Here is a 22,150-nt window from a genome sequence, read left to right as displayed (position 1 = left end):
ACTAAGTTTATGACATGGCGCAGCTCATGGTGGCATTACATAGGACTGCAGCCAAACGTACCGCTATATGGCTCCTAAGAGTGAAATGACACATTCAGCTCTGCTGCATCTCTGTGTTATCCATTCTACAAGGTCATCACAAACCTGCAATCTCTCTCAGGTCCATGTCACATAATGGCAAAGGATTATGTAAATCATCACCCGGCGCCATTTCCATATTAATTTGCGCTTTATTTGTGGTGCAGCCATTATCTTGGGTATTATATCATGTATCAGGCGTGTATGGAGCAAGATTAACTCATCAAAGTCAAGCGCATGGACAGAAGACGATCGCGAGCCGTGGGGGGTGTAATGTGCATTGTAGGGGGTGTAAGGCAATTAATATGGGGGAGGGCAGCGGGCGCCCATTTTTTCGTGAACCTGTAATTCTAGCATTGAAGATACAGTCTTTCCATCCTTTATAGTAGGTTACTGATAAGAGGCTTCCATGACCGGCACTATGAATGCAAATTCTCATTTCAAGTTTTTTTTTTTTCACTATTCAGAATGTTGAATTGAATAGTTTCTATGTGAAGAAACATCCGCGAATGCTGGATTGTAAAACTTAGTGCAGATATGTCGCCCGACGGTCCTGCTTAGTACACTGGAGGATCAGCACCTCGGCCCTCAGAAACGACGGCAGCCGCTCCCCAGCGTTGAGGTTCAAATCATTTGTATTCTGACATCTTCTGTCATTGTCTTTTTATTCCATAGACCCAGAAAGGTTTCTCTGCTCCACAACTGTAATCTGCAGAATGTCCAGCCCCAGCAAAGAACGTGCAATATGAGAGCAAGAATGTTCATAATGTAATCCAGATGGGAATGTTTCACCTCAATGTGCAGAAAAGTATCTATAAATGTGTCATTATCCTGTACCCCGAGTGTCAGCGTCATTATCCCGTACCCCGAGTGTCAGCGTCATTATTCAGTGTCATTATCGTGTACCCCAAGTGTCAGCGTCATTATCCTGTACCCCAAGTGTCAGCGTCATTATCCTGTACCCCAAGTGTCAGCGTCATTATCCCGTACCCCGAGTGTCAGCGTCATTATCCTGTACCCCAAGTGTCAGCGTCATTATCCTGTACCCCGAGTGTCAGCGTCATTATCCCGTACCCCGAGTGTCAGCGTCATTATCCCGTACCCCGAGTGTCAGCGTCATTATTCAGTGTCATTATCGTGTACCCCAAGTGTCAGCGTCATTATCCTGCACTCTGAGTGTCAGTGTCATTATCCCATACCCGGAGTGTCAGTGTCATTATCCTGTACCTCCAGTGTCAGTGTTATTATCCTGTACCCTGAGTATCAGCGTCATTATCCTGTACCCCAAGTGTCAGCGTCATTATCCTGTACCCCGAGTGTCTGTGTCATTATCCTGTACCCTGAGTTTCAGCATCATTATCCTGTGCCCCAAGTCTCAGTGTCATTATCCTGTACCCCGAGTGTCAGTGTCATTATCCTGTACCCCGAGTGTCAGTGTCATTATCCTGTACCCCGAGTGTCAGTGTCATTATCCTGTACCCCGAGTGTCAGTGTCATTATCCTGTACCCCGAGTGTCAGTGTCATTATCCTGTACCCCGAGTGTCAGTGTCATTATCCTATACCCCGAGTGTCAGGGTCATTATCCTGTACCCCGAGTGTCAGTGTCATTATCCTGTACCCCGAGTGTCAGTGTCATTATCCTGTACCCCGAGTGTCAGTGTCATTATCCTGTACCCCGAGTGTCAGTGTCATTATCCTGTACCCCGAGTGTCAGTGTCATTATCCTGTACCCCGAGTGTCAGTGTCATTATCCTATACCCCGAGTGTCAGGGTCATTATCCTGTACCCCGAGTGTCAGTGTCATTATCCTATACCCCGAGTGTCAGGGTCATTATCCTGTACCCCGAGTGTCAGCGTCATTATCCTGTACCCCGAGTGTCAGGGTCATTATCCTGTACCCCGAGTGTCAGCGTCATTATCCTGCACCCCGAGTGTCAGCGTCATTATCCTGTCCCCCGAATATCAGCATGTGGCTCAGTGGTTGGCACTGCAGCCTTGCAGCGCTGGGGTCCTGGGTTCACATCCCACCAAAGACAACATCTGCAAGGAGTTTGTAAAGCGCTGTGGAATATGTTAGCGCTATATAGAAATAAAGATTATTATTAAGGATATACAGGGGTTGGACAAAATAATGGAAACCTCAACAACAGTTAGTTTAATATGGTGTAGGTCCACCTTTTGCGGCAATTACAGCCTCAATTCTCCAAGGTATGGATTCATACAAGGTGTAAATTGTTTCCAAAGGAATTGTCGCCCATTCTTCAGGTAAAACACCCTCCAGTTCTTTGAGCGACGATGGCGGCGGAAATCGACGTCTAACTTGAATCTCTAAAATCGGCCATAAATGCTCAATAATGTTGAGGTCTGGGGATTGTGGGGGCGAGATGAGATGCTCAACTTCATTACAATGTTCCTCGTGCCATGCTTTACCGATTCTAGCTGTAGGAATTGGTGCATTATCATCCTGAAAGATGGCGTTCCCCTCCGGGAACAGTGCTTGCACCATAGGATGCACTTGGTCGCCCAAAATGCCTAAATAATCTCGGCTGTTAATTCTTCCATGAAGGGATATCATTGGCCCGGCGGATCTCCACGAAATAGCACCCCAGATCGTCACAGAACCTCCGCCATGTTTTACTGTTGGGAGAAGGCAGTCTGGATGGAATGCTTCTTTCGGCTGTCTCCAAGCGTACACTCGGTCGGAAATAGGGTAAACGATGATTCGTCTGAGAATATCCCAGGTTTCCACTGCTCGAGGGACCTATTCTGGAGGCTTCTACACCACTCTAAACGCTTGGAAACATTTGTCATTGAGAGCAGCGGTTTTCTAATTGCAGCTCTTCCGTGGAATCCAGATTTGTGCAGCTCCCGACGAACAGTTTTCGTGGAAACTGGGTTCTGTAGGTGTTCATTGAGCTCAGCAGTGATTTTCGGAGCCGTGGTCTTGCGATCCTCTCTCACAGTTCGCTTTAGAGTCCGACGGTCTCTCTCAGTCTACTGCGACTTTCGGCCGGACCTGTGCTTTGCTGCGGACGTTTTTCCTTCTCTTTCAAACACAGCCATTACTATGGAGACAGCACCTCTTGACAGGCCAAGCATTCGGGCACTTTCTGTTACACTAGCGCCTGCCATACGAGCACCAACAATTTGGCCTCTTTGAAAATCCGAGAGGTCTGCCATTGGTTTCAGGTTCTCATCAATGTTCTTACAATTCTGCAAAACAAAATTAATTTACATACACATAACACAAATAATCAACTACAAAACATTACCATATGTCACAGCTTGCATGTTTATAACATGTTCGAAGATTATGATGCCAAAACGTTAGGTGTTTCCATTATTTTGTCCAACCCCCTGTATGTATAATTAGTGATGTTTTATCTGGACACGTTGTCATTTTCATCCTGGACAGTAGGTGGAGCACAGAGACAACAACCATTGAATATTCACACTTTACACAACTTGCTGCAGTTTTTGCCCTTTTACTTCTCTCATTAGTAGATTATTAGATGTAATTTTGGGGGCAGGTATAATAAAAGGGTCCGCAGGGTACATGTTTGCTCTATGGGATTTCTGTTGCAGGTTAGCAGCCGCGTCTCTCCTTACTCTTCTTTTCCTGATGTCCTGGACAAAATGAACAATACGTCTGATAAAGCAAATTGCCTGAATGTCACCCCGATAGGACTTAAAATTATATGACAGATTAACGTCTCTAGGGTCGATATCGGATTTCCATGGGTCCGGTTCTCCCCCACAGAGCTGGTTTCCATGATCCCCCTCGGTTGCACACATTAAGGCTGGCATTATCATTTCCCTACCTGTATTTGGTTACCTGCTCTGCAATCATGTCCTGCAGCCCCGAGTGACTGATTGTACTGGGAGAGACCTGTGCCATTCATTTAGAGCTTGTTTGCACCCAGCAAGGCCAGTACCCATCAAGGTGCCACATTCTGCATCGGAGCACGCCATTAATGTTTTTCTTACTTTTTTCATTCATACCTACAAATTTATCAGCATGCGCTTGAAGACACCTGCGGGCACAATGCAGGGTATGGGCACTGTATTAAGGATCCATGCAGCATGCATCAGTCCTTGCACTGGCCCATGGCATTGGTGGGTAGATGTAAGGACGCAGATTCCAGGTCATTATTTTTGGCCGTTTTTCGCCCTATATTAGGCTATGTGCACACGCTGCGGGATCCGCAGGTAAAACCGCAGGTAAAGTGACCTGCGGTTTTCCTGCGGATTAGCCTGCAGTTTTGCCCTGCGGTTTCACACCTCTACTATGTTAAAGGTATGAAACCGCTGCGGAATCTGCACAAACAATTGACATGCTGCGGTTTGTAAACCGCAGCAAAACTGCGTGGAAAAAAACCGCAGCGTGAGCACAGTGGATTTGCATTGCCATAGCCTAACACTGTACCATGTCTGCGGAACTGCTGCGTTTCCGCAGGGCCAAAAGCGCTGCGGAAACGCAGCAGAATCCGCAACGTGTGCACACAGCCTAACTGCACAGCCGCTAATCACCAACCTGGAAAGTTTGCATTGAGATGTGTTGATTCTTTCGTCTCTCCGTGACCTCACTTATTATTCTCCACGATCCGCTCGCATAGATTTTCCGACTTTCTCCCCTCATTAGGATTGGAAAAGGAAACTTTAATGAAAACACGGGGGGCCGCGGTGCATGGGGAGGCCAGGCGATCCTCTGGCTTTGATGTGCCCGCAGATTATAAGTACCTGGTGCAGAACTCTGCATTAACAGGCCATGTTTGAAGATTCGCTCTCGAGCTGCTAATTGCCCGAACCTTTCCCATTAATTGATTGGGCACCTAATTAGGGGTAGGATGAGGAAGACATTCATGAATCATGGCCCCCGATGTGCTGAATCCCCAGAGAGTAACAGACAGATCATTCAAGGCCCATGCTAAATTAACTATTTTTTCTATTTTTGGTCAAAATTGAATTAAAGAGAATCTGTCAATTGCCATAAATATGTATTAGTTATCTGATATAATTGCTGCTGTTCTCCTGACTCCATCCATATTTTTCTTTTTTTTTCTACTCCTTTGCACTCCTGAGATATGGCCTCCTCCTCCTCCTCCATGTATAGAAAGCTTGTCTTTTTAGCCAAGGGGGTGAGTTCATAGAATCGTAGAGTTGGAAGGGACCTCCTGGGCCATCTGGTCCAACCCCCTGCTCAAAGCAGGATTCGCTAAATCATCCCAGTCAGATGTCTGTCCAGCCTCTGTTTGAAGACTTCCATTGAAGGAGAACTCACCACTTCTCGTGGCAGCCTGTTCCACTCATTGATCACTCTAACTGTCAGAAAGTTTTTTCTAATATCTAATCTGTGTCTCCTCCCATTCAGTTTCATCCCATTGCTTCTAGTCTTTCCTTGTGCAAATGAGAATAAATGGAGTTCATCCATTCTTCTACGCCCAGTTGGCTAACAAGACTAGTTTTATATGCAGGGAAGGGAGGGCAATATCTCAGGAACAGAGAGGAGCAGGGACAAAAGAAAAACATCACCTGATTCAGGAGGACAGCGGCATTTACACCATGTAAAAAAAAAAAACTTACTTGTTTATGGCGAGTGACAGATCCTTTTTTAAAAAAGGTTTATAGCCTTAAAGGGGAAATCCACTGTGGTCCTGGTGGTTGCATGTATATGGCTCATCATTGCTTTAAAAGGGAGCCCATCAGGTCCCCAAAAGCTGTCACTGATAACCGTTACATCCCTCTTCCTGTAATCTAATAATGTATTCGATGCTCCAGACCAATGTGATTATGTGCAAACAAGTTACAGTCAAATAGCCATACACACATTACATAGGGCTAGTCTATCTTCATTTGCTTTAAGCATAGCCCCCTGGGTGCAATCAACGTTGTCCCCGACGGTCCGCATCATTTCTGCCTTGCTGCAAATCTTGCGCATGTGTGCGATGCCCTCGTGAACATGTGCAGTGATGCCGCTTTTACTCGACCCAGCTTCCTTTGGTATGTTCATGAAGAAAGGCTTAGGAAAGACAGTACCATGAGCTGTAATTTCCCATGAAAGGTAACCCTTAAAATGGCTTCCACAAAAGTCTCTTGTCACCTGGTGTCACCTAGTTTTTTTTTTCTGATCTCCTGGGAATTCTGTGGGCTTTTTCTTACTTAGTGCTAATTTTTATGGTTTTGCAAAGGGGCAGTGCTCACAGCATAACTATACAGAACAGTCTAAAGACACGCCCCCGAGGATCATGTGAGCCACACCCCCTTAGTAAAGACCATAAACCTTAAATATAAAAGCATACATTTCTGGTTTTGGTCTTCGAGGATGGAGTGTTTTGCGGAGACGTCAATCTTTCGATGCAACCTTTATTGTATCATATACAGGCTGTAAAAGGACCATGTGTCTCGTATGTACAAGATCTCAATATCAATAATAAAATAGTTCTGTACAGAATACACAGATATTTACTGACAACACACAACATTTTTTTGGGCTATAAAAATACTTTTTCACATTCATTGAATTATTTTTTTTTTTTTTATTTCCAGGACTTGGGTAACTATGAGCAAAAACATATGATCCTGTCTCCAGTATAATACATTCCGTGAGCCGTGCTCCCCTGTGCTACTCTTACGGGGGATTTTCTGGCAGATTTGCATGGAATATGAGGAAAATAAACCCCATGTACCTCTTCGAGACCCGGAATAAAATCTGGCAGTGATAGAGCCATGTTATTTTGGTGTAGTTAGGGCTAACCCCAGCACTTGGGCTGGCTCACAGGAGAATCCTCCGATGTACCACCACCCTCTTATATGAGCAGTACTTGGCACTATGTACTTGAATCACTATGAACAGACAACGGCTGCATCTTATTTGTTTCAATCTTCCCTAGAGCCTTGTTATATAAATCTGTGATTGAGGAAAAATTCACATTTGCATGTAGCTAAACAGTGGGGCTCAAGAGTTGGTTACTGGTGGGCCCTTGGCACCCCAGTCCGACGCTGCGTCCAACTTAGGCAAATTTTGGGGCCCACGGCACTTGGTGGGGACTACTCTGCTCAGGTTTCAATTTGCAACATCCTGTACATGAAGCAGGTGGCGGTTGTGGTATACAGCCACCGGCTGTGGTATACAGCCGCCACACGAGTCTAACTGCTGAGATCGGAGCTAGCTCTGATCACAGCAATAGAACCTTTTAGATGCCACTGTCAATCGTACCATCAAGATTTCTCTCACTGAGAGCACGGGACATGGATGCCCAATGCTCCCTTGCCACATGATTGTAGTGCATGAATGCATTATCATGGCAGCCTATGAAGGCCTCCGTGTCTGCCATTTATGCCCAGCCTTTGGCTCCGTAATATATTGGCAATTTTACAATGCACTACCATATAGTATTGCAGTGTATTGTGGAAGCGATCACAGTTTTCATGTCTCATAGATGAACCAATAAAAAAAAAAATAAAAGCATCAAAAAGAAAAATATTAAAAAAAAATCTAAAAGTTCATATAACGTGCCCCGTTTTTCACAATGCTTAAATAAAATCTGAGGGAAAAAAAAACTTATTTGGTATCGCTGTGTATAATTGTCTGAACTAATAAAACTTTATAATATTTATCCCTTATGCTAAATGCTGTAGCAAAAAAAAAAAATGGAAAAGCAAGAATTGCTGTTTTATGATAAAAAAATGGAATAAAATTAGATCAGAAAGTAAGAAGGACCTTATAATGGTAATGATTAAAACTAGAGCTTGTAGTGTAAAAAGCAGCCCTGATATATTTCACTCAGCTAATAATAAAATAGTTCCAGATCTTGGGCGATGAAGATGAAAAATCGAAAGTGGAGAGGGGAACGCTGAGCTCAGCAGAAACCTGGAGCGGGCCCTGCGCGTACCGGGGAACGCTGAGCTCAGCAGAAACCCAATCAAGCCTAGAACAGCAGCCATGTTGGTTGGCTCCTCTCAGCTTTCTTAGAAACAGGAGATAGAATAGCATGATTGAAAAGTATTTACCACAACATGGCAGAAGAGAACGGCTCAGGGATTTATATTTACTGAGGATTGTTTAGGTGGATTTTTTTTATTCATTTTATTAGTTATTTGCTCTTTAGGGAAGGGAAATTGTGCTGCAATTAAAGACCACCCATGTAGTATTAGGGAATTTGACCGGGGTGAAACGAATCAAGAAATACTTAAAGCCTCATGTAGGCCTCATGTGTACCCACAAAGGTAAACAAGCAGCAGAGGTGTTGCCTATAGCAACCAATCAGATTTCAGCTTTCATTTTTCCAGAGCAGGTTTAGAAATGAAAGCTAGATTCTGATTGGTTGCTATAGGCAACACTTATACATGAGGCCTAGTCAGCTTCAGGCATCCAAGATGGAGTTAAGACAATTTTGTTTTGTTTTTTTTTGTCCAGGGATTATAACACTATTACAAAGAAAACAGAAAAAAAAACTTGAACTTAAAGTTTAATACTAATAAATTATGTAATAAATATATTTTCTTACCACTTTCACACATCTAAGAGTTGGATTTTGTGTTATTGTTGAGTGTGTAACAACCTTCACTATTTTATTCATAAAGATGGCATTTTACCAGATAAAAATATGTATAACTATCATAAAACTTGCTGCATTGGGGTAATCATGGTGATGATTTTTTTTTTTTTATATCACAGCTTGTCGGAAATCCAAACTTTCAAGCCATGTTCTTCCTCCATGCTTCACACTACAGCTCTGCTTGTTTTACATTGGCTAAAGATAATCTGTGAGGGAAATGAGCCTTAATAATGGAGGATTTCTACAAGATGGTAAATAACAGTGATCTACCATTGCTATTTCTTCCTTCTTTGTGTTAGGAGAGTTTGGGACAGGGACGGAGATCTGGTTGCATTTGTGACTGCTGTTACCCATATTCTACTAACTACCCCCATTTTGTATTACTCTCAAAGGTGTAAGGCTAGTTTCACATTAGCGTTTACGGCCGCAGCGTTGGGCTGCGCACGGCCGCCGCTAGGCCCCGCCCCCTGCTACGCCTCTGTCGGTAGCTCTGCCTACGGATGCATGACGCTGCATGCGTCCCTTATCTTTAGCACTGGGGACGCAGGCTGTGCGCAGTATGCATTTGGCGGTGCATGCGTCCTTTTGACGCTGCGCAGAGCGCACCAAATTGCAACCTGTTGTGTTTGGCGCTGGTCGGCGCAGCGTCAAAAGGACGCATGCGCCGCCAAATGCATACTGCGCACAGCCTGCGTCCCCAGTGCTAAAGATAGGGAACGCATGCAGCGTCATGCGTCCGTAGGCAGAGCTACCGGCGGAGGCGCGGCTTAGCGGCGGCCATGCGCAGCCCGACGCTGCGGCCGTAAACGCTAATGTGAAACTAGCCTAAGAGGGAATTCACCAAGAGTTATATCTCTCTCCTATTGGTGCAAATTTGTCGGGGCGATGTATACAAATATGGGGCATACTTATCTGGATATAGGGCAAGTCTGGGTGGGTATGACGCCATGTTATACCCTGACGCTCATCACCTGCTTTTACACTAATACGCAACACAAGGAAGATCCAACAAAGGCCAATGTGTATTAATACAGCATGAAAACTAAGAATATTATATGGGGGGGGGGTCGAATGATGGAATGATACTAGCAATGATATGTCACCTTTGACGGGGTGGGTTGATTTGGGGACAGAGTGGAGGGAAGTTTGATTATTTTACACCAAAAATTGTGTTGAGATGGAACATAATGTTGGTTCCTTGTGGACACAGTGCCGGTTATAATTAGAGGGTCTTAGAGTGGGCTCACTTGGATTCATGGTTGCAGGTAGAGTTGATGTGGTCTCCACAATTGAAGGGGTGAATTCAGGTGCTACTTGAACTGGTCAGAAAAAACTTGGAACCATTACTCTTGGACAACAGGAACTTCTGCCTCCCAAGTTGACCTCCTCCCGGGGTGTTGTCTCTTCTCTTCCATCCGTCCCTTGTTCACGTTATCTAGAAGCTCCAGCAGGAGGGTGCCCTTGCTACAGTTGAAAGGGTCTGGTCCGTCACATGGCGGCACATAGTCAAAATTCTCTGACTCTAGATACCTCTTACCCGGATGTTGACGTTTTTCTACATCTTGGAAGTCACCCATCTCAGTATATTCATCATCATCCCAGCTTCTCTTACCGGGATGTTGGCGCTTGGTGTAGGCCAGGTTCCTCTTGCCTGGGTGTTGCCTCTTTGAGACATCATTTATGTGACCGAAAGAAGGAATAGAGTTCTCTAGAAACTGATCACCTAATATTGACCTCCTGCCTGGGTGCTGCCTCTTAGAAAGCTCCATATACCAGTCGCCTTCCTCTCTTTTGCCTGGGTGTTGTCTTTTCTCCACTTCTTCAAGAAGTCTTTTACCTGGATGTTGCCTCTTGGAGAACCATTCCAGCCCTGGAGAATCTGCATCTGCAAAATTCAAAGCCAAAAAGTATACATTAACGGTCAGATCCATTATTACATTTGTGCCATTTTTGGTAATTCTTTTTTACTGTTTTTCACTTTTAAAGTTTGTTTTATGCTTTTACCTGTTTTGGGTTTTTTTTTTATGTTTGCCAAAAATTCTATTTGCAAACTTTATAACATTTTAGTGGAACATGTGACTTGTTGCACTAAATAAGTTAAAGACCGAGAATATTTTTATTTTGTGCAAAATTAACCAACCCGCGTACTCCATTTGGAAACATTTGGTGCAAAAATAAATATATTGCAATATCATATGACATGGATAACAATATAGTAGCGAAGTTAATAATCATAGGACATGGATAACATTGTAGTAGCGCAACTGATAAGAATCCACCTTCAAGTGGACACAAAAAAAAGGTGGTTTATCTATGGGAACTCCTTTAATATCTCAATAAAAATCAATTTACTTGAAGTCGGCCTTATTGTGATGGCAATAGAAATGGAAGAACATTGGTTGTCATAGTCTGTAGCCATGTGATATAATTCAGCAGTACATCTATAAAAGCCTGGTCTCCTACCACTAGGTGATAAAAAGTCATTGTATATGCCACCACAATAGTAAGATCTAAAATACCCTTAAAAGTAGACCGCTCTGCCATAGTCAGATTGTTTTCATGGACAGACACGGTAGGAAGGTCCATGCCTAGAAAGGGCTACTGTTGTTCCTATAATATATGAAAAGGCCACTATTATAATAGCGGTGATGATCACGTAGATAATTTGTTCCCATGGACAGTGCCACCAAAGTACCCAAAATACACAGTCCTACCCCAGGACAAGTATTGTCCCATGTGAAATCATTACCTCTGTCACTCTGCTCCTCTTCAATTCGACGGATAAGACTGCGGATTAGATTTCCCTGGGCTTTCTTTAGTGCATTACTGATTTCAATACTGTCCTCGGATGCATTGTCTTCCTCATCGGGCAGAGGTTGTTCTTGAGCCACCACCAGATGGGACAAAACTGCCCCTAAAAGCAGCAACCACCAAGTAAACGACGACATAACTGCACTGCAGAAGAAGGATGAAGAAATTAGATTTTATTTTAGTTCCCAAGAAGGTCTAAAATCATCCTTCGTGCTGCACATTACTGCAAATAATTATCACCGCTGTGCAGTGCTGGAATCTGCAGGTAGCACCACAATCTACTAAAAATCAGCGCCTTGTGTATAAAACGGAAAACAAGAGGATAATTATTACGTATCAACACAATAATTTACTGCACAGCCCTGAACCCGTCTCCGGGGAGCAGCACGCTCTGTAATTACGCTGTAAAGAGATCACCCGAAAACGCAAATTTAAGTCAAACTTTAGGAGAACGTTGTTAACCCCTTTGGAGGAAAAATAATTTTCTAATCTTTCTCAGATTTGTATTTAATATACAGAGAATATTTAGTGTCCCAAGACATTTTCGTGAACCCATAGTTTGAACGTTTATTCCAGAGTTGGAAGGGTGGACAGCACCGTGGGTTGGGTTTAGGAGGATGAAGGAGACAGGGGTCCGACCGTGCCCAAAAGCCCCTCTAAACCTGGAGATGCTGCAGCAGATTAGTATATATCATTCCTACCCCAAAGCACTTACAAATAACAGGACTGGCCATCAATACAAATAACAGGACTGGCCATCAAGATAAAGAGCATATGGCAAGAAGGTGGAATTGGTGTATTACAAGAATGAACTGATTATGCAGGACCAACACTCTAAATTAATGAGGGTGTGGGTCCTATGGCTTGATGTCATCATGCACAGTTGTCATGCACATTATTTATCTTATACAGAGCTGCATTCCCAATTCTACAGAGCTGAAATCTCTCAGCAGCACCTTATAGTTGCACAGATATTATTCTGGTGATATGCAAACTATTAAAGGGAATCTGTCACCCCATTTTTCGAGTATCAGCTGCCAGCACCGCCATCAGGGGCTTATCTACAGCATTCTGTAATGCATTCTTTAATGCTGTAGATAAGCCCCTGATGTAACCTGAAAGATAAGAAAAAAAGAGCTAGATTATACTCACCACGGCGTCCGTTTCGGTTCGATGGTTTCGCCGTCCGGCGCCTCCCATCTTTATACAATGCCTTCCTCTTCTTTCCTTCCTGTCGTGGCTCCCGTGCAGGCGCACTGCTCTGCCCTGTTGAGGGCAGAGCAGAATACTGCAGTGCGCAGGCGCCGGACCTCTCTGACCTTTCCTGGCGCCTGGGCACTGCAGTATTCTGCTCTGCCCTCAACAGGGCAGAGCAGTGCGCCTGCGCGGGAGCCACGACAGGAAGGAAAGAAGAGGACGGCATCGTATGAAGATAGGAGGCGCCGGACCGGACGGCGACACCCATCGGACCGAAACGTACGCCGTGGGGAGTATAATGTAGCTCTTTTTTTCTTACCTTTCAGGTTACATCGGGGGCTTATCTACAGCGTTACAGAATGCATTACAGAATGCTGCAGATAAGCCCCTGATGGCGGTGACGGCAGCTCATATTCGAAAAAAGGGGTGACAGATTCCCTTTAATTAGCAGCTTTTACACCAGTCTCTACAGTCTTCTGATTTAGAGAAAACTACTCCCTTTTATATTTTAGGTGTTTAACTAAACAGATCGGCTTTATTAACACATCAGTATTTGTACGGCAAAAGCAGGAAAGTCTCCAAAACACACAGCAGGTGTCAATCTTTCAATTACAGTTTTTCCCTGTAAGCTTCACTCCTGGTATTAACATAAACACGGAAGCAAAAATACTGACCAAATACTGAGGTGTGAATAAGCCCTTAGGGAATTGTCTACAAACTTGTTGCCTCCATTAACTATCAGCAGGTTTGGGATTGCAGCTTCTCTATTGTTGTAGCGCAATAAACACGGATGAACGCTCGCCCGGCTCTGGAAACGTGTAGAAAAGATGATGGAAGGGAGAAGTGAGAGCTTGCTATAGATTTCTTGTTAACCACTTCTTAGATCAATAGGTGTAGATAATATGTGGAATCATTCATCGGATGTATCTCAGCAGGTATCACCGCGGATTATCTACTAATTGGACAATGTGCTTATAATGAGCGCAGCGCAGAGGGCTCATAAGTCATCACTGCTTAGACAATGCAGCCGGTACCTGGCAGGGAAACAATGCCTAGATAGATAGATAGATCGATAGATTCAGCGTTTTTTTTTCTTGATATGTGAAAATAAAAAGTTAAACATTGTTCTATTATTTTTTTTGCATTTCTTACATTTTTATGTAACTTTATAACGCTAGCCCTTACACTACAAGATTCCTCATTTCCTGATAATCATGACGTCTACACAGGCTGCTGATCACTCGATGAACGGGCAAAAAGCTAATTTGTTGGGTGAACTGATTATTTGGTCTGCACAAAAGATCATCGTTCTCGGCAGCACGTTGTCCTGTGTAAACAGGATTTCCACTGCCTAGGACAATGGCGACCTATGGGCACTGAACGGTCTATCAGTGAAACGGGTGTAAAGAAAATATTACATAATTGTGTCAATCAGCAAACAGGGAGCTGATCAGCGGCCATTTACGGCTGCCGGTCATTACATGCACACGTACCTTTAGAAAAAGTGTAAAAACATTAAAGCAGCTGTTAGTAATGAATTACACAAGATAATCTTGGAACCTTTCAATGGCTAACAAATGGTGTTGTTTTTCACACTGAAAGCATTATATTGTATGTAATAAAGCTGAAGTTGTCATATAGCACATGTTACTATGTTACATATAGCAGAGCTGAGCTTGTCATGTAGAAGAGCTTAATTCATTACATGTAGCAGAGCTGAGCTTGTCATGTAGCAGATGTTACAATATTACATGTAGCTGAGCTTGTCATGTAGCAGATGTTACAATATTACATGTAGCTGAGCTTGTCATGTAGCAGATGTTACAATTACATGTAGCTGAGCTTGTCATGTAGCAGATGTTACAATATTACATGGAGCAGAGCTTTTCATGTAGCAGATGTTACTATATTACATGTAGCAGAGCTGAGCTCGTCATGTAGCAGATGTTACAATATTACATGTAGCAGTGCTGTGCTTGTCATGTAGCAGATGTTACTATATTACATGTAGCAGAGCTGAGCTTGTCATATAGCAGATGTTACTATATTACATGTAGCAGAGTTGAGCTTGTGATGTAGCAGATGTTACTATATTACATGTAGTGGAGCTTTTCATGTAGCAGATGTTACTATATTACATGTAGCAGAGCTGAGCTTGTCATGTAGCAGATGTTACAATATTACATGTAGCAGTGCTGAGCTTGTCATGTAGCAGATGTTACTATATTACATGTAGCAGAGCTGAGCTTTTCATATAGCAGATGTTACTATATTACATGTAGCAAAGCTGAGCTTGTCATGTAGCAGATGTTACTATATTACATGTAGCAGAGCTGAGCTTGTCATGTAGCTGATGTTACTATATTACATGCAGTGTATGTATGACTGATCCCCCAAATCTGCACCCTCTGCCCCGGGAGCTGCACTGCAAGAAACAGTTCCGCAGAGGTTGTTAGTATTCCTGGCTGAGCAGTGAAATGTGCCATAAGGGTATGTGCACACATTGCGGATTTGTGTGCGGATTTTTCCATGCGGAATCTGCAGAATCCGCATCTCAAAATGCCTGTGTTTTACCTGCGGATTTCCAGCGGATTTTGCCTGCGTTTTTACACCTGTGGATTCCTAGAATGGGAGAGGTGTAAAAACGCTGTGGAATCCGCACAAAGAATTGACATGCTGCGGAAAATAAACCGCTGTGTTTCCGCGTGGAATTTTCCGCATGTGCACAGCGGTTTTTATTTTCCATAGGCTAACATAGTACTGTACATCACTTGCAAATCTGCAGCAAATCCGCAGGGCCAAATCCGCACACATATATCTGCAACGTGTGCACATACCCTTACTGTGACTGATGGAGATGAAGGACATGATGAGTCCTAGGAAAGGAGGAGAGTTGTGATCCAGCATCAGCCTCATATATAAAATGCCCAGGTGAGTCCTGCCAATCTGCACTGATCCCAAAATATAGGAGGACCCCAACATTTCTATCTGTCTATCTATAATCTATCCATTATCTATATACAGCTCTGGCAAAAATTAAGAGACCACCACATCCAATCCCTGTCATGGCCGCCCAATCTCCAGACCTGAACCCCACTGAAAACCTCTGGAATGTAATCAGGAGGAAGAAGGATAGTCACAAGCCATCAGACAAAGAAGAACTGCTGACATGTGTGTACCAGGAGTGGCATAAGGTCACCCAGAAGCAGCGTGAGAGACTGGAGGAAAGCAGCCAAGATGCAAGAAAGCTGGGGTTAATAATCATGGGGATCCCACAGAATATTGATCTCTGAACTCTTCCTGAGTTAAAACATTAGTATTGTTGTTTCTACATGATTATGAACTTGTTTTCTTTGCATTACTTGAGGTCTGCCAGCACTCTGCATATTTTTGTTATTTTCACCATTTATCATTTTCTGAAAATAAATACAAAATTTTTGCTTGGAAACTCGGAGACATGTGGTCAGCAGTTTATAGAATAAAAGAGCAATTTACATTTTACTCAAAAATATAAGGAGAAAAATCAGACAAAATGAACATTTGAAAGTGGTCTCTTAATTTTTTGCCAGAGCTGTATATATCTATTATCTATCCATCATCTATAAGTCTATTTATCTATCCATCTATTATCTGTCTATCAAACCTAACCTTTTATCTATCTTTTTAAGCTAACTAACCTTCCAGCCTAGCCTAGAATTCAATATAAATCTACCCATCCTTTATCTATTTTTTTATCTAATTTTCTAATATCACCAGACTATCTATCTACCTATCTCTGTTTGTAGCTGCCTGTTACTTGCTATCTGGATATCTATATACATATATATATATTTACCTAATATCTATGTAATAAATAAATATCTATCTATACACTTCTTACTGAAGGAGAACTCCTCAAAAATGTTTCTCCACTTGGGGAACCATAATGCCTTTCCTACCTCAAAAAAGTAATACTTTAATTTTTGTCAAGTGAGATAATTTGGATAATTGAACTACATTTCAGCTGATCGATCTATCTATCCTTCCCTTTCTCTTGCCCCTCTGCTCTTTGGCCATTTCTGAGCCTCAGTTATTCAGATTCTTTCTCTTCTGTAAAGACTTCAGGGCTATAAATCCCAGGCAGGCAGCAGTGAGGCAGCAGGTGGGGCGGCAGCAGTGAGGCATCAGCAGGGGAGGCAGCAGTGAGGCAGCAGGTGGGGAGGCAGCAGCAGGGGAGGCAGCAGTGAGGCATCAGGAGGGGAGGCAGCAGTGAGGCAGCAGGTGGGGAGGCATCAGCAGGGGAGGCAGCGGTGAGGCATCAGCAGGGGAGGCAGCGGTGAGGCAGCAGGTGGGGCGGCAGCAGTGAGGCATCAGCAGGGGAGGCAGCAGTGAGGCAGCAGGTGGGGAGGCATCAGCAGGGGAGGCAGCAGTGAGGCAGCAGGTGGGGAGGCAGCAGTGAGGCAGCAGGTGGGGAGGTAGCAGGAGGGGAGGCAGTTACCTGGCAGTGTGGCTCTGTCTTCTGGCTGGATGTCACCTCCTTGTGGAGCAGCTTCTGGCTGGGATCTGCTCTGTGCTCTGCAGCCTCCTCCAGCCTCTGCTCATTTATACCCCTCCTGGCCCAATTATGTTGATGTCTGTGATGTCATTGGGGTACGTCTTCGTCTTCTTTTTTTTTCCTTGTATTATACATATATGTTTGATGTCAGAAAAGATTTTAAAATAACTTTAACCTTTTCTGCTCCAGATGGGAAAACCGTGCGCACCAACAGAATGCAGACTGGACTGTGTAATGTAGATTTACTTCTAGAAACCCAGAGATTATAGCTGTTCCCTCACCTAGAGTGTCCTCCGTGTGTCCACTACTCCTGCACTTTCCACAATCCCCCACTAATGTCAGACTGTAACCCACCCGGCCTCTGCTTTATGAAACATGTTTTGTGAACACAATAGGGCCTGTGCACACCTTGTGTTTTTTTTCCTCATTGTTGTCTGTGCAGTTTTGTCACAAACACTGAAGGATTTCCTAGTATCAGCAAAGTGAAGGCCATTCCTGAAGTCTCATGCACACGTTACTTATTTTTTACTCGCAGATTTAAATGACAATTCTTTCAGCATTTTTGCTGCAGGTTTCACAAATACTAATGAGTGGGGGGAAAAGCTGCAACAACAAAAAAACATGCAAAAAACAAATCGAAAACCTTTGTATTCTAGGCTTCGATTTTCCTGCCAAGTGATGCAGAAATGGTGCAGAAATTTGTGCAGTAAATACGTAACATGTGCGCAGACCCCTAGGAGATTCCCAGTAAATAGAGGGGGCTCCTCCATTCCAAGCCCTAGTGATCATTATCATAAAGCCCTGAAGGAGCCCACATGTCCATGCATTTCACGGACGGCCCATTGCCTTCATTGCATGTGCAGGAAACCCAAGCTGTGTCCTTGTGGGAAGATGCAAGATGGAAGGAGCAAGAGAGAGAAGAGGAATTTGGATGATGAGGATGATGAGGGTGAGTTGTGTTGACCAATATGGCACAGATGGATAAGGATGCTGAAGTAGGGTGCAGTAATGACAATCTACGTAGCTGTTCGGCTTCTACATCCTCTGTGTATCACTGTACATAGCAGATGTTAGGATGACTTACCAATAAATCCGCAGTTCAGTTTGTCTGACCAAAGCGTCTATAAGGCTATGTTCACACATTGCTTTTTTTTTTTTTTTTTTCTGCATTTGGTTCTGTAGCCAAAACCTGCTCTCTTTGCAATAAAAAGGTGCTTGCTTTTCGCACGTTTTGCTGTGTTTCTTGCTGCGTTTTTGGTGCAGAGTGTGTCATTTGTTTACAGTACACGGTCGCGGTTTTTGCACGTTCTCATTGCTTTCTATTGTGGAAAAAATGCTGAAAGAAGTGACACGCTGCAGTTTTTTTTTTAAAAAGCAACAGATTCCCAATTTAGTCAGGAAAAAAATAAGCAATTCTGTGCGTGCGATTTCTAAAATCTCATAGCTTTAATTTGTATTAAAAAAGCATAAAATAAAAGATGTAAAAATGCAACTCTGGTCTCCTGGTGGGACGCTGCTCCCGGTCACTTCTATCAGCAGAAAAGAGAAATCCCTAATATCACATTAAAAGAGGGAATTCCTAAAAACAAAGAACATTAGACCAGGGGTGATGAGCAACGGGTTAGGTCCTATCAAATATCAGGAAAATGCTCATAAACAGCCAGTGCCCGTAAGGAAAAGGTCAGCTCTCCCACAATCCGGGGGTCATTGTGCGCCATGGTCGCAGGGTTATTCTTTGCATTTATAAGAGCACCAATGTCAATATCTAATCCCCAAGCACACAACATGACCCCGTTGTGCCCCTGCATATGACCCCTGCCTCAACAAGGGCAATATCCAAGTGCAATTAGCACAGCGACGCAGCGTGCAGAGGGCTGCAGTGCCCGTGCGTCAGGGGGCTGTCACTCAGGAGCTGAGTGCACGGGTTGTGTAGCGTCAGAACACACAGGAATGAAACCTCCTATTCACATTGATAATGATAAAACCGTACAAAGAGGGAAATATATTCCCCGTTCCAGGTGTTCTGCAGATTTACAGAACAATTCCAATGCAGTTGAAGTTCAGACTTTCAGCTTTCATTTGAGGGTATCCACATTAACACTGGATGAAGGGTTTAGGAGTTTCAGCTCCTTATCATGTGCCACCCTGTTTTTAAAGGGACCAAAAGTAATTGGACAATTGACTCCAAGGCTCTTTCATGGACAGGTGTGGGCAATCCCTTCATTATGTCATTCTCAATTAAGCAGATAAAAGGCCTGGAGGTGATTTGAGGTGTGGTGCTGCATTTGGAGGTTTTGCTGTGAAGGAAACATGTGGTCAAAGGAGCTCTCCATGCAGGTGAAACAAGCCATCCTTAAGCTGCAAAAACAGAAAAAACCCATCCGAGAAATTGCTACAACATTAGGAGCGGCAAAATCTACAGTTTGGTCCATCCTGAGAAAGAAAGAAAGCACTGGTGAACTCATCAATGCAAAAGGACCTGAGCGCCCACAGAAGACAACAGTGGTGGATGATCGCAGAATAGTCTCCATGGTGAAGAGAAACCCCTTCACAACAGCCAACCAAGTGACCAACACTCTCCAGGAGGTAGGCGTATCAATATCCAAATCTACCATAAAGAGAAGACTGCATGAAAGTAAATACAGAGGGGTCACTGCATGGTGCAAGCCACTCATAAGCATCAAGAATCAAAAGGCTAGACTGGACTCTGCTAAAGAACATCTAAAAAAGCCAGCACAGTTCTGGAAGAACATTCTATGGACAGATGAAACCAATATCAACCTCTACCAGAATGATGGAAAGAGAAAAGTATGGCGAAGGCGTGGTACAGCTCATGATCCAAAGCATACCACATCATCTGTGAAACACGGCGGAGGCAGTGTGATGGCTTGGGCATGCATGGCTGCCAGTGGCACTGGGTCACTAGTGTTTATTGATGATGTGACACAGGACAGAAGCAGCCGAATGAATTCTGAGGTCTTCAGAGCCATACTGTGTGCTCAGATCCAGCCAAATGCAGCCAAACTGATTGGTCGTCGTTTCATACTACAGATGGACAATGACCCAAAACATAAAGCCAAAGCAACCCAGGAGTTTATTAAAGCAAAGAAGTGGAATATTCTTGAATGGCCAAGTCAGTCACCTGACCTCAACCAAACTGAGCATGCATTTCACTTGTTAAAGACTAAACTTCAGACAGAAAGGCCCACAAACAAACAGCAACTGAAAACCACCGCAGTGAAGGCCTGGCAGAGCATCAAAAAGGAGGAAACACAGCGTCTGGTGATGTCCATGAGTTCAACACTTCAGGCAGTCATTGCCAACAAAGGGTTTTCAACCAAGTACTAGAAATGAACATTTTATTTACAATTATTTAATCTGTCCAATTACTTTTGGTCCTTTTAAAAACAGGGTGGCACATGGAGCTGAAACTCCTAAACCCTTCATCCAGTGTTAATGTGGATATCCTCAAATGAAAGCTGAAAGTCTGAACTTCAACTGCATCTGAATTGTTTTGTTTAAAATTCATTGTGGTAATGTCTAGAAGCAAAATTAGAAAAATGTTGTCTCTGTCCAAATATTTATGGACCTAACTGTAAGTGTCAGATATCTGTCAGTATATACACTTTACCTTCTTTGAAAGGCCACAGAGGCTGCAACACCATTACAAGAGGCACCACTAACCAAACACCACCATGAAGACCAAGGAGGTCTCCAAACACCACCACAAAGACCAAGAAGATCTCCAAACACCACCATGAAGACCAAGGAGATCTCTAAACACCACCACACCATGAAGACCAACGAGATCTCCAAACAACACCATGAAGACCAATGAGATCTCCAAACACCACCATAAAGACCAATGAGATCTCCAGACAATTCAGGGACAAAGTTGTTGAGAAGTACAAGTCAGTGTTGGGTTATAAAAATAATCTCCCAATCACTGATGATCCCCCGAAGCCCCATCAATTCCATTATCATCACATGGAAAGAACATGGCACCACAACAAACCTGCCAGGAGAGGGCGTCCACCAAAACTCTCAGCCCGGGCAATGAGGGCAAAAATCTGAGAGGAAGGACAGAGATCAAAAGTAATCCTGAAGGAGCTGCAGAGTTCCCAAGCAGAGACTGGAGTATCTGTCTATATGACCACAATAAACCGTATACTCCACAAAGGTGGTCTTTATGGAAGAGTGGCCAGAAAAAAGCCTTTACTTACAAAAATGGTAAGGCTTGTTTTGAGTTTGCCAAAAGACATGTTGGAGACTCCCCAAATGTATGGAAGAAGGTGCTGTGGTCAGATGAGACCAAAATTGAGCTTTTTTGCCACCAAGGTAAACGCTATATCTGGCACCATACCAACACAGCTCATCATCCCAAGAACACCATCCCCACAGTGACACATGGTGGTGGCAGCATCATGCTGTGGGGATGTTTTTTGTCAGCAGGGACAGGAAAATGGTCCAAGTTGAAGGAAAGATGAATGGTGCAAAATACAGGGATAGAGAAAATGCTAAGGGGGTGAACACTTTTGCAATCCACTGCAGTCAAAGTCACTTTCATCTGTTCACACTTCATTCTGTCAGGACGTTGTGGTCAGTTCTTGTTGTTTGCATTATATATTTGGAGGTGGTGATGGCCTCTGTGTTTTTCTGAGTTCCTCCTGTCAGTATAAGGTTGCTTTAAATTAGTCCAGGATTCTACCTGCCCATTTAAGTTTATAGGTTTTTGACTTGGTATGATTGATAAAAAATAGGTTTGGTCTCATCAAAGCAAGTTGTGTCTTGTCGTGGTTGGTGGGCGTACATGAATTGGCACTTAAATAAAGGAATTGTCTTTTACATTAATTCAAATATTCAATGTTTGCATAAATCTTGGCACACCCAGTGTGCTGCTGTATTCTTTGCTTTTTTTGCACATCACTGCTGTAGCAGAGCAGATCTATCTGACACAGGACAGTTGAAATG

The 22,150-nt window shown here is 43.6% G+C and overlaps 1 protein-coding gene across 1 annotated transcript; it reads right to left on the bottom strand.

Moving 5' to 3' along the window:
• Window positions 1-9,641: 9,641 nt before the first annotated feature.
• On the bottom strand, window positions 9,642-17,245 carry TRH (thyrotropin releasing hormone). The gene is made up of 3 exons (XM_073574977.1): window positions 17,123-17,245; window positions 11,387-11,592; window positions 9,642-10,522 (listed from the first exon to the last, which is right to left on the bottom strand). The coding sequence occupies exons 2-3, from the start codon at window positions 11,583-11,585 to the stop codon at window positions 9,981-9,983; spliced, it is 741 nt and encodes a 246-aa protein (XP_073431078.1). The 5' UTR covers window positions 11,586-11,592; window positions 17,123-17,245; the 3' UTR covers window positions 9,642-9,980.
• Between the last annotated feature and the right edge of the window lie 4,905 nt (window positions 17,246-22,150).

The sequence above is a fragment of the Dendrobates tinctorius genome, unplaced genomic scaffold, assembly GCF_039654945.1.
Source record: "Dendrobates tinctorius isolate UK_male_01 unplaced genomic scaffold, ASM3965494v1 ptg000041l, whole genome shotgun sequence".
NCBI lineage: Eukaryota > Metazoa > Chordata > Amphibia > Anura > Dendrobatidae > Dendrobates > Dendrobates tinctorius.
The sequence above is the reverse complement of the archived record's forward strand: the minus strand, read 5'-3'. Positions and strand labels throughout refer to the sequence as shown.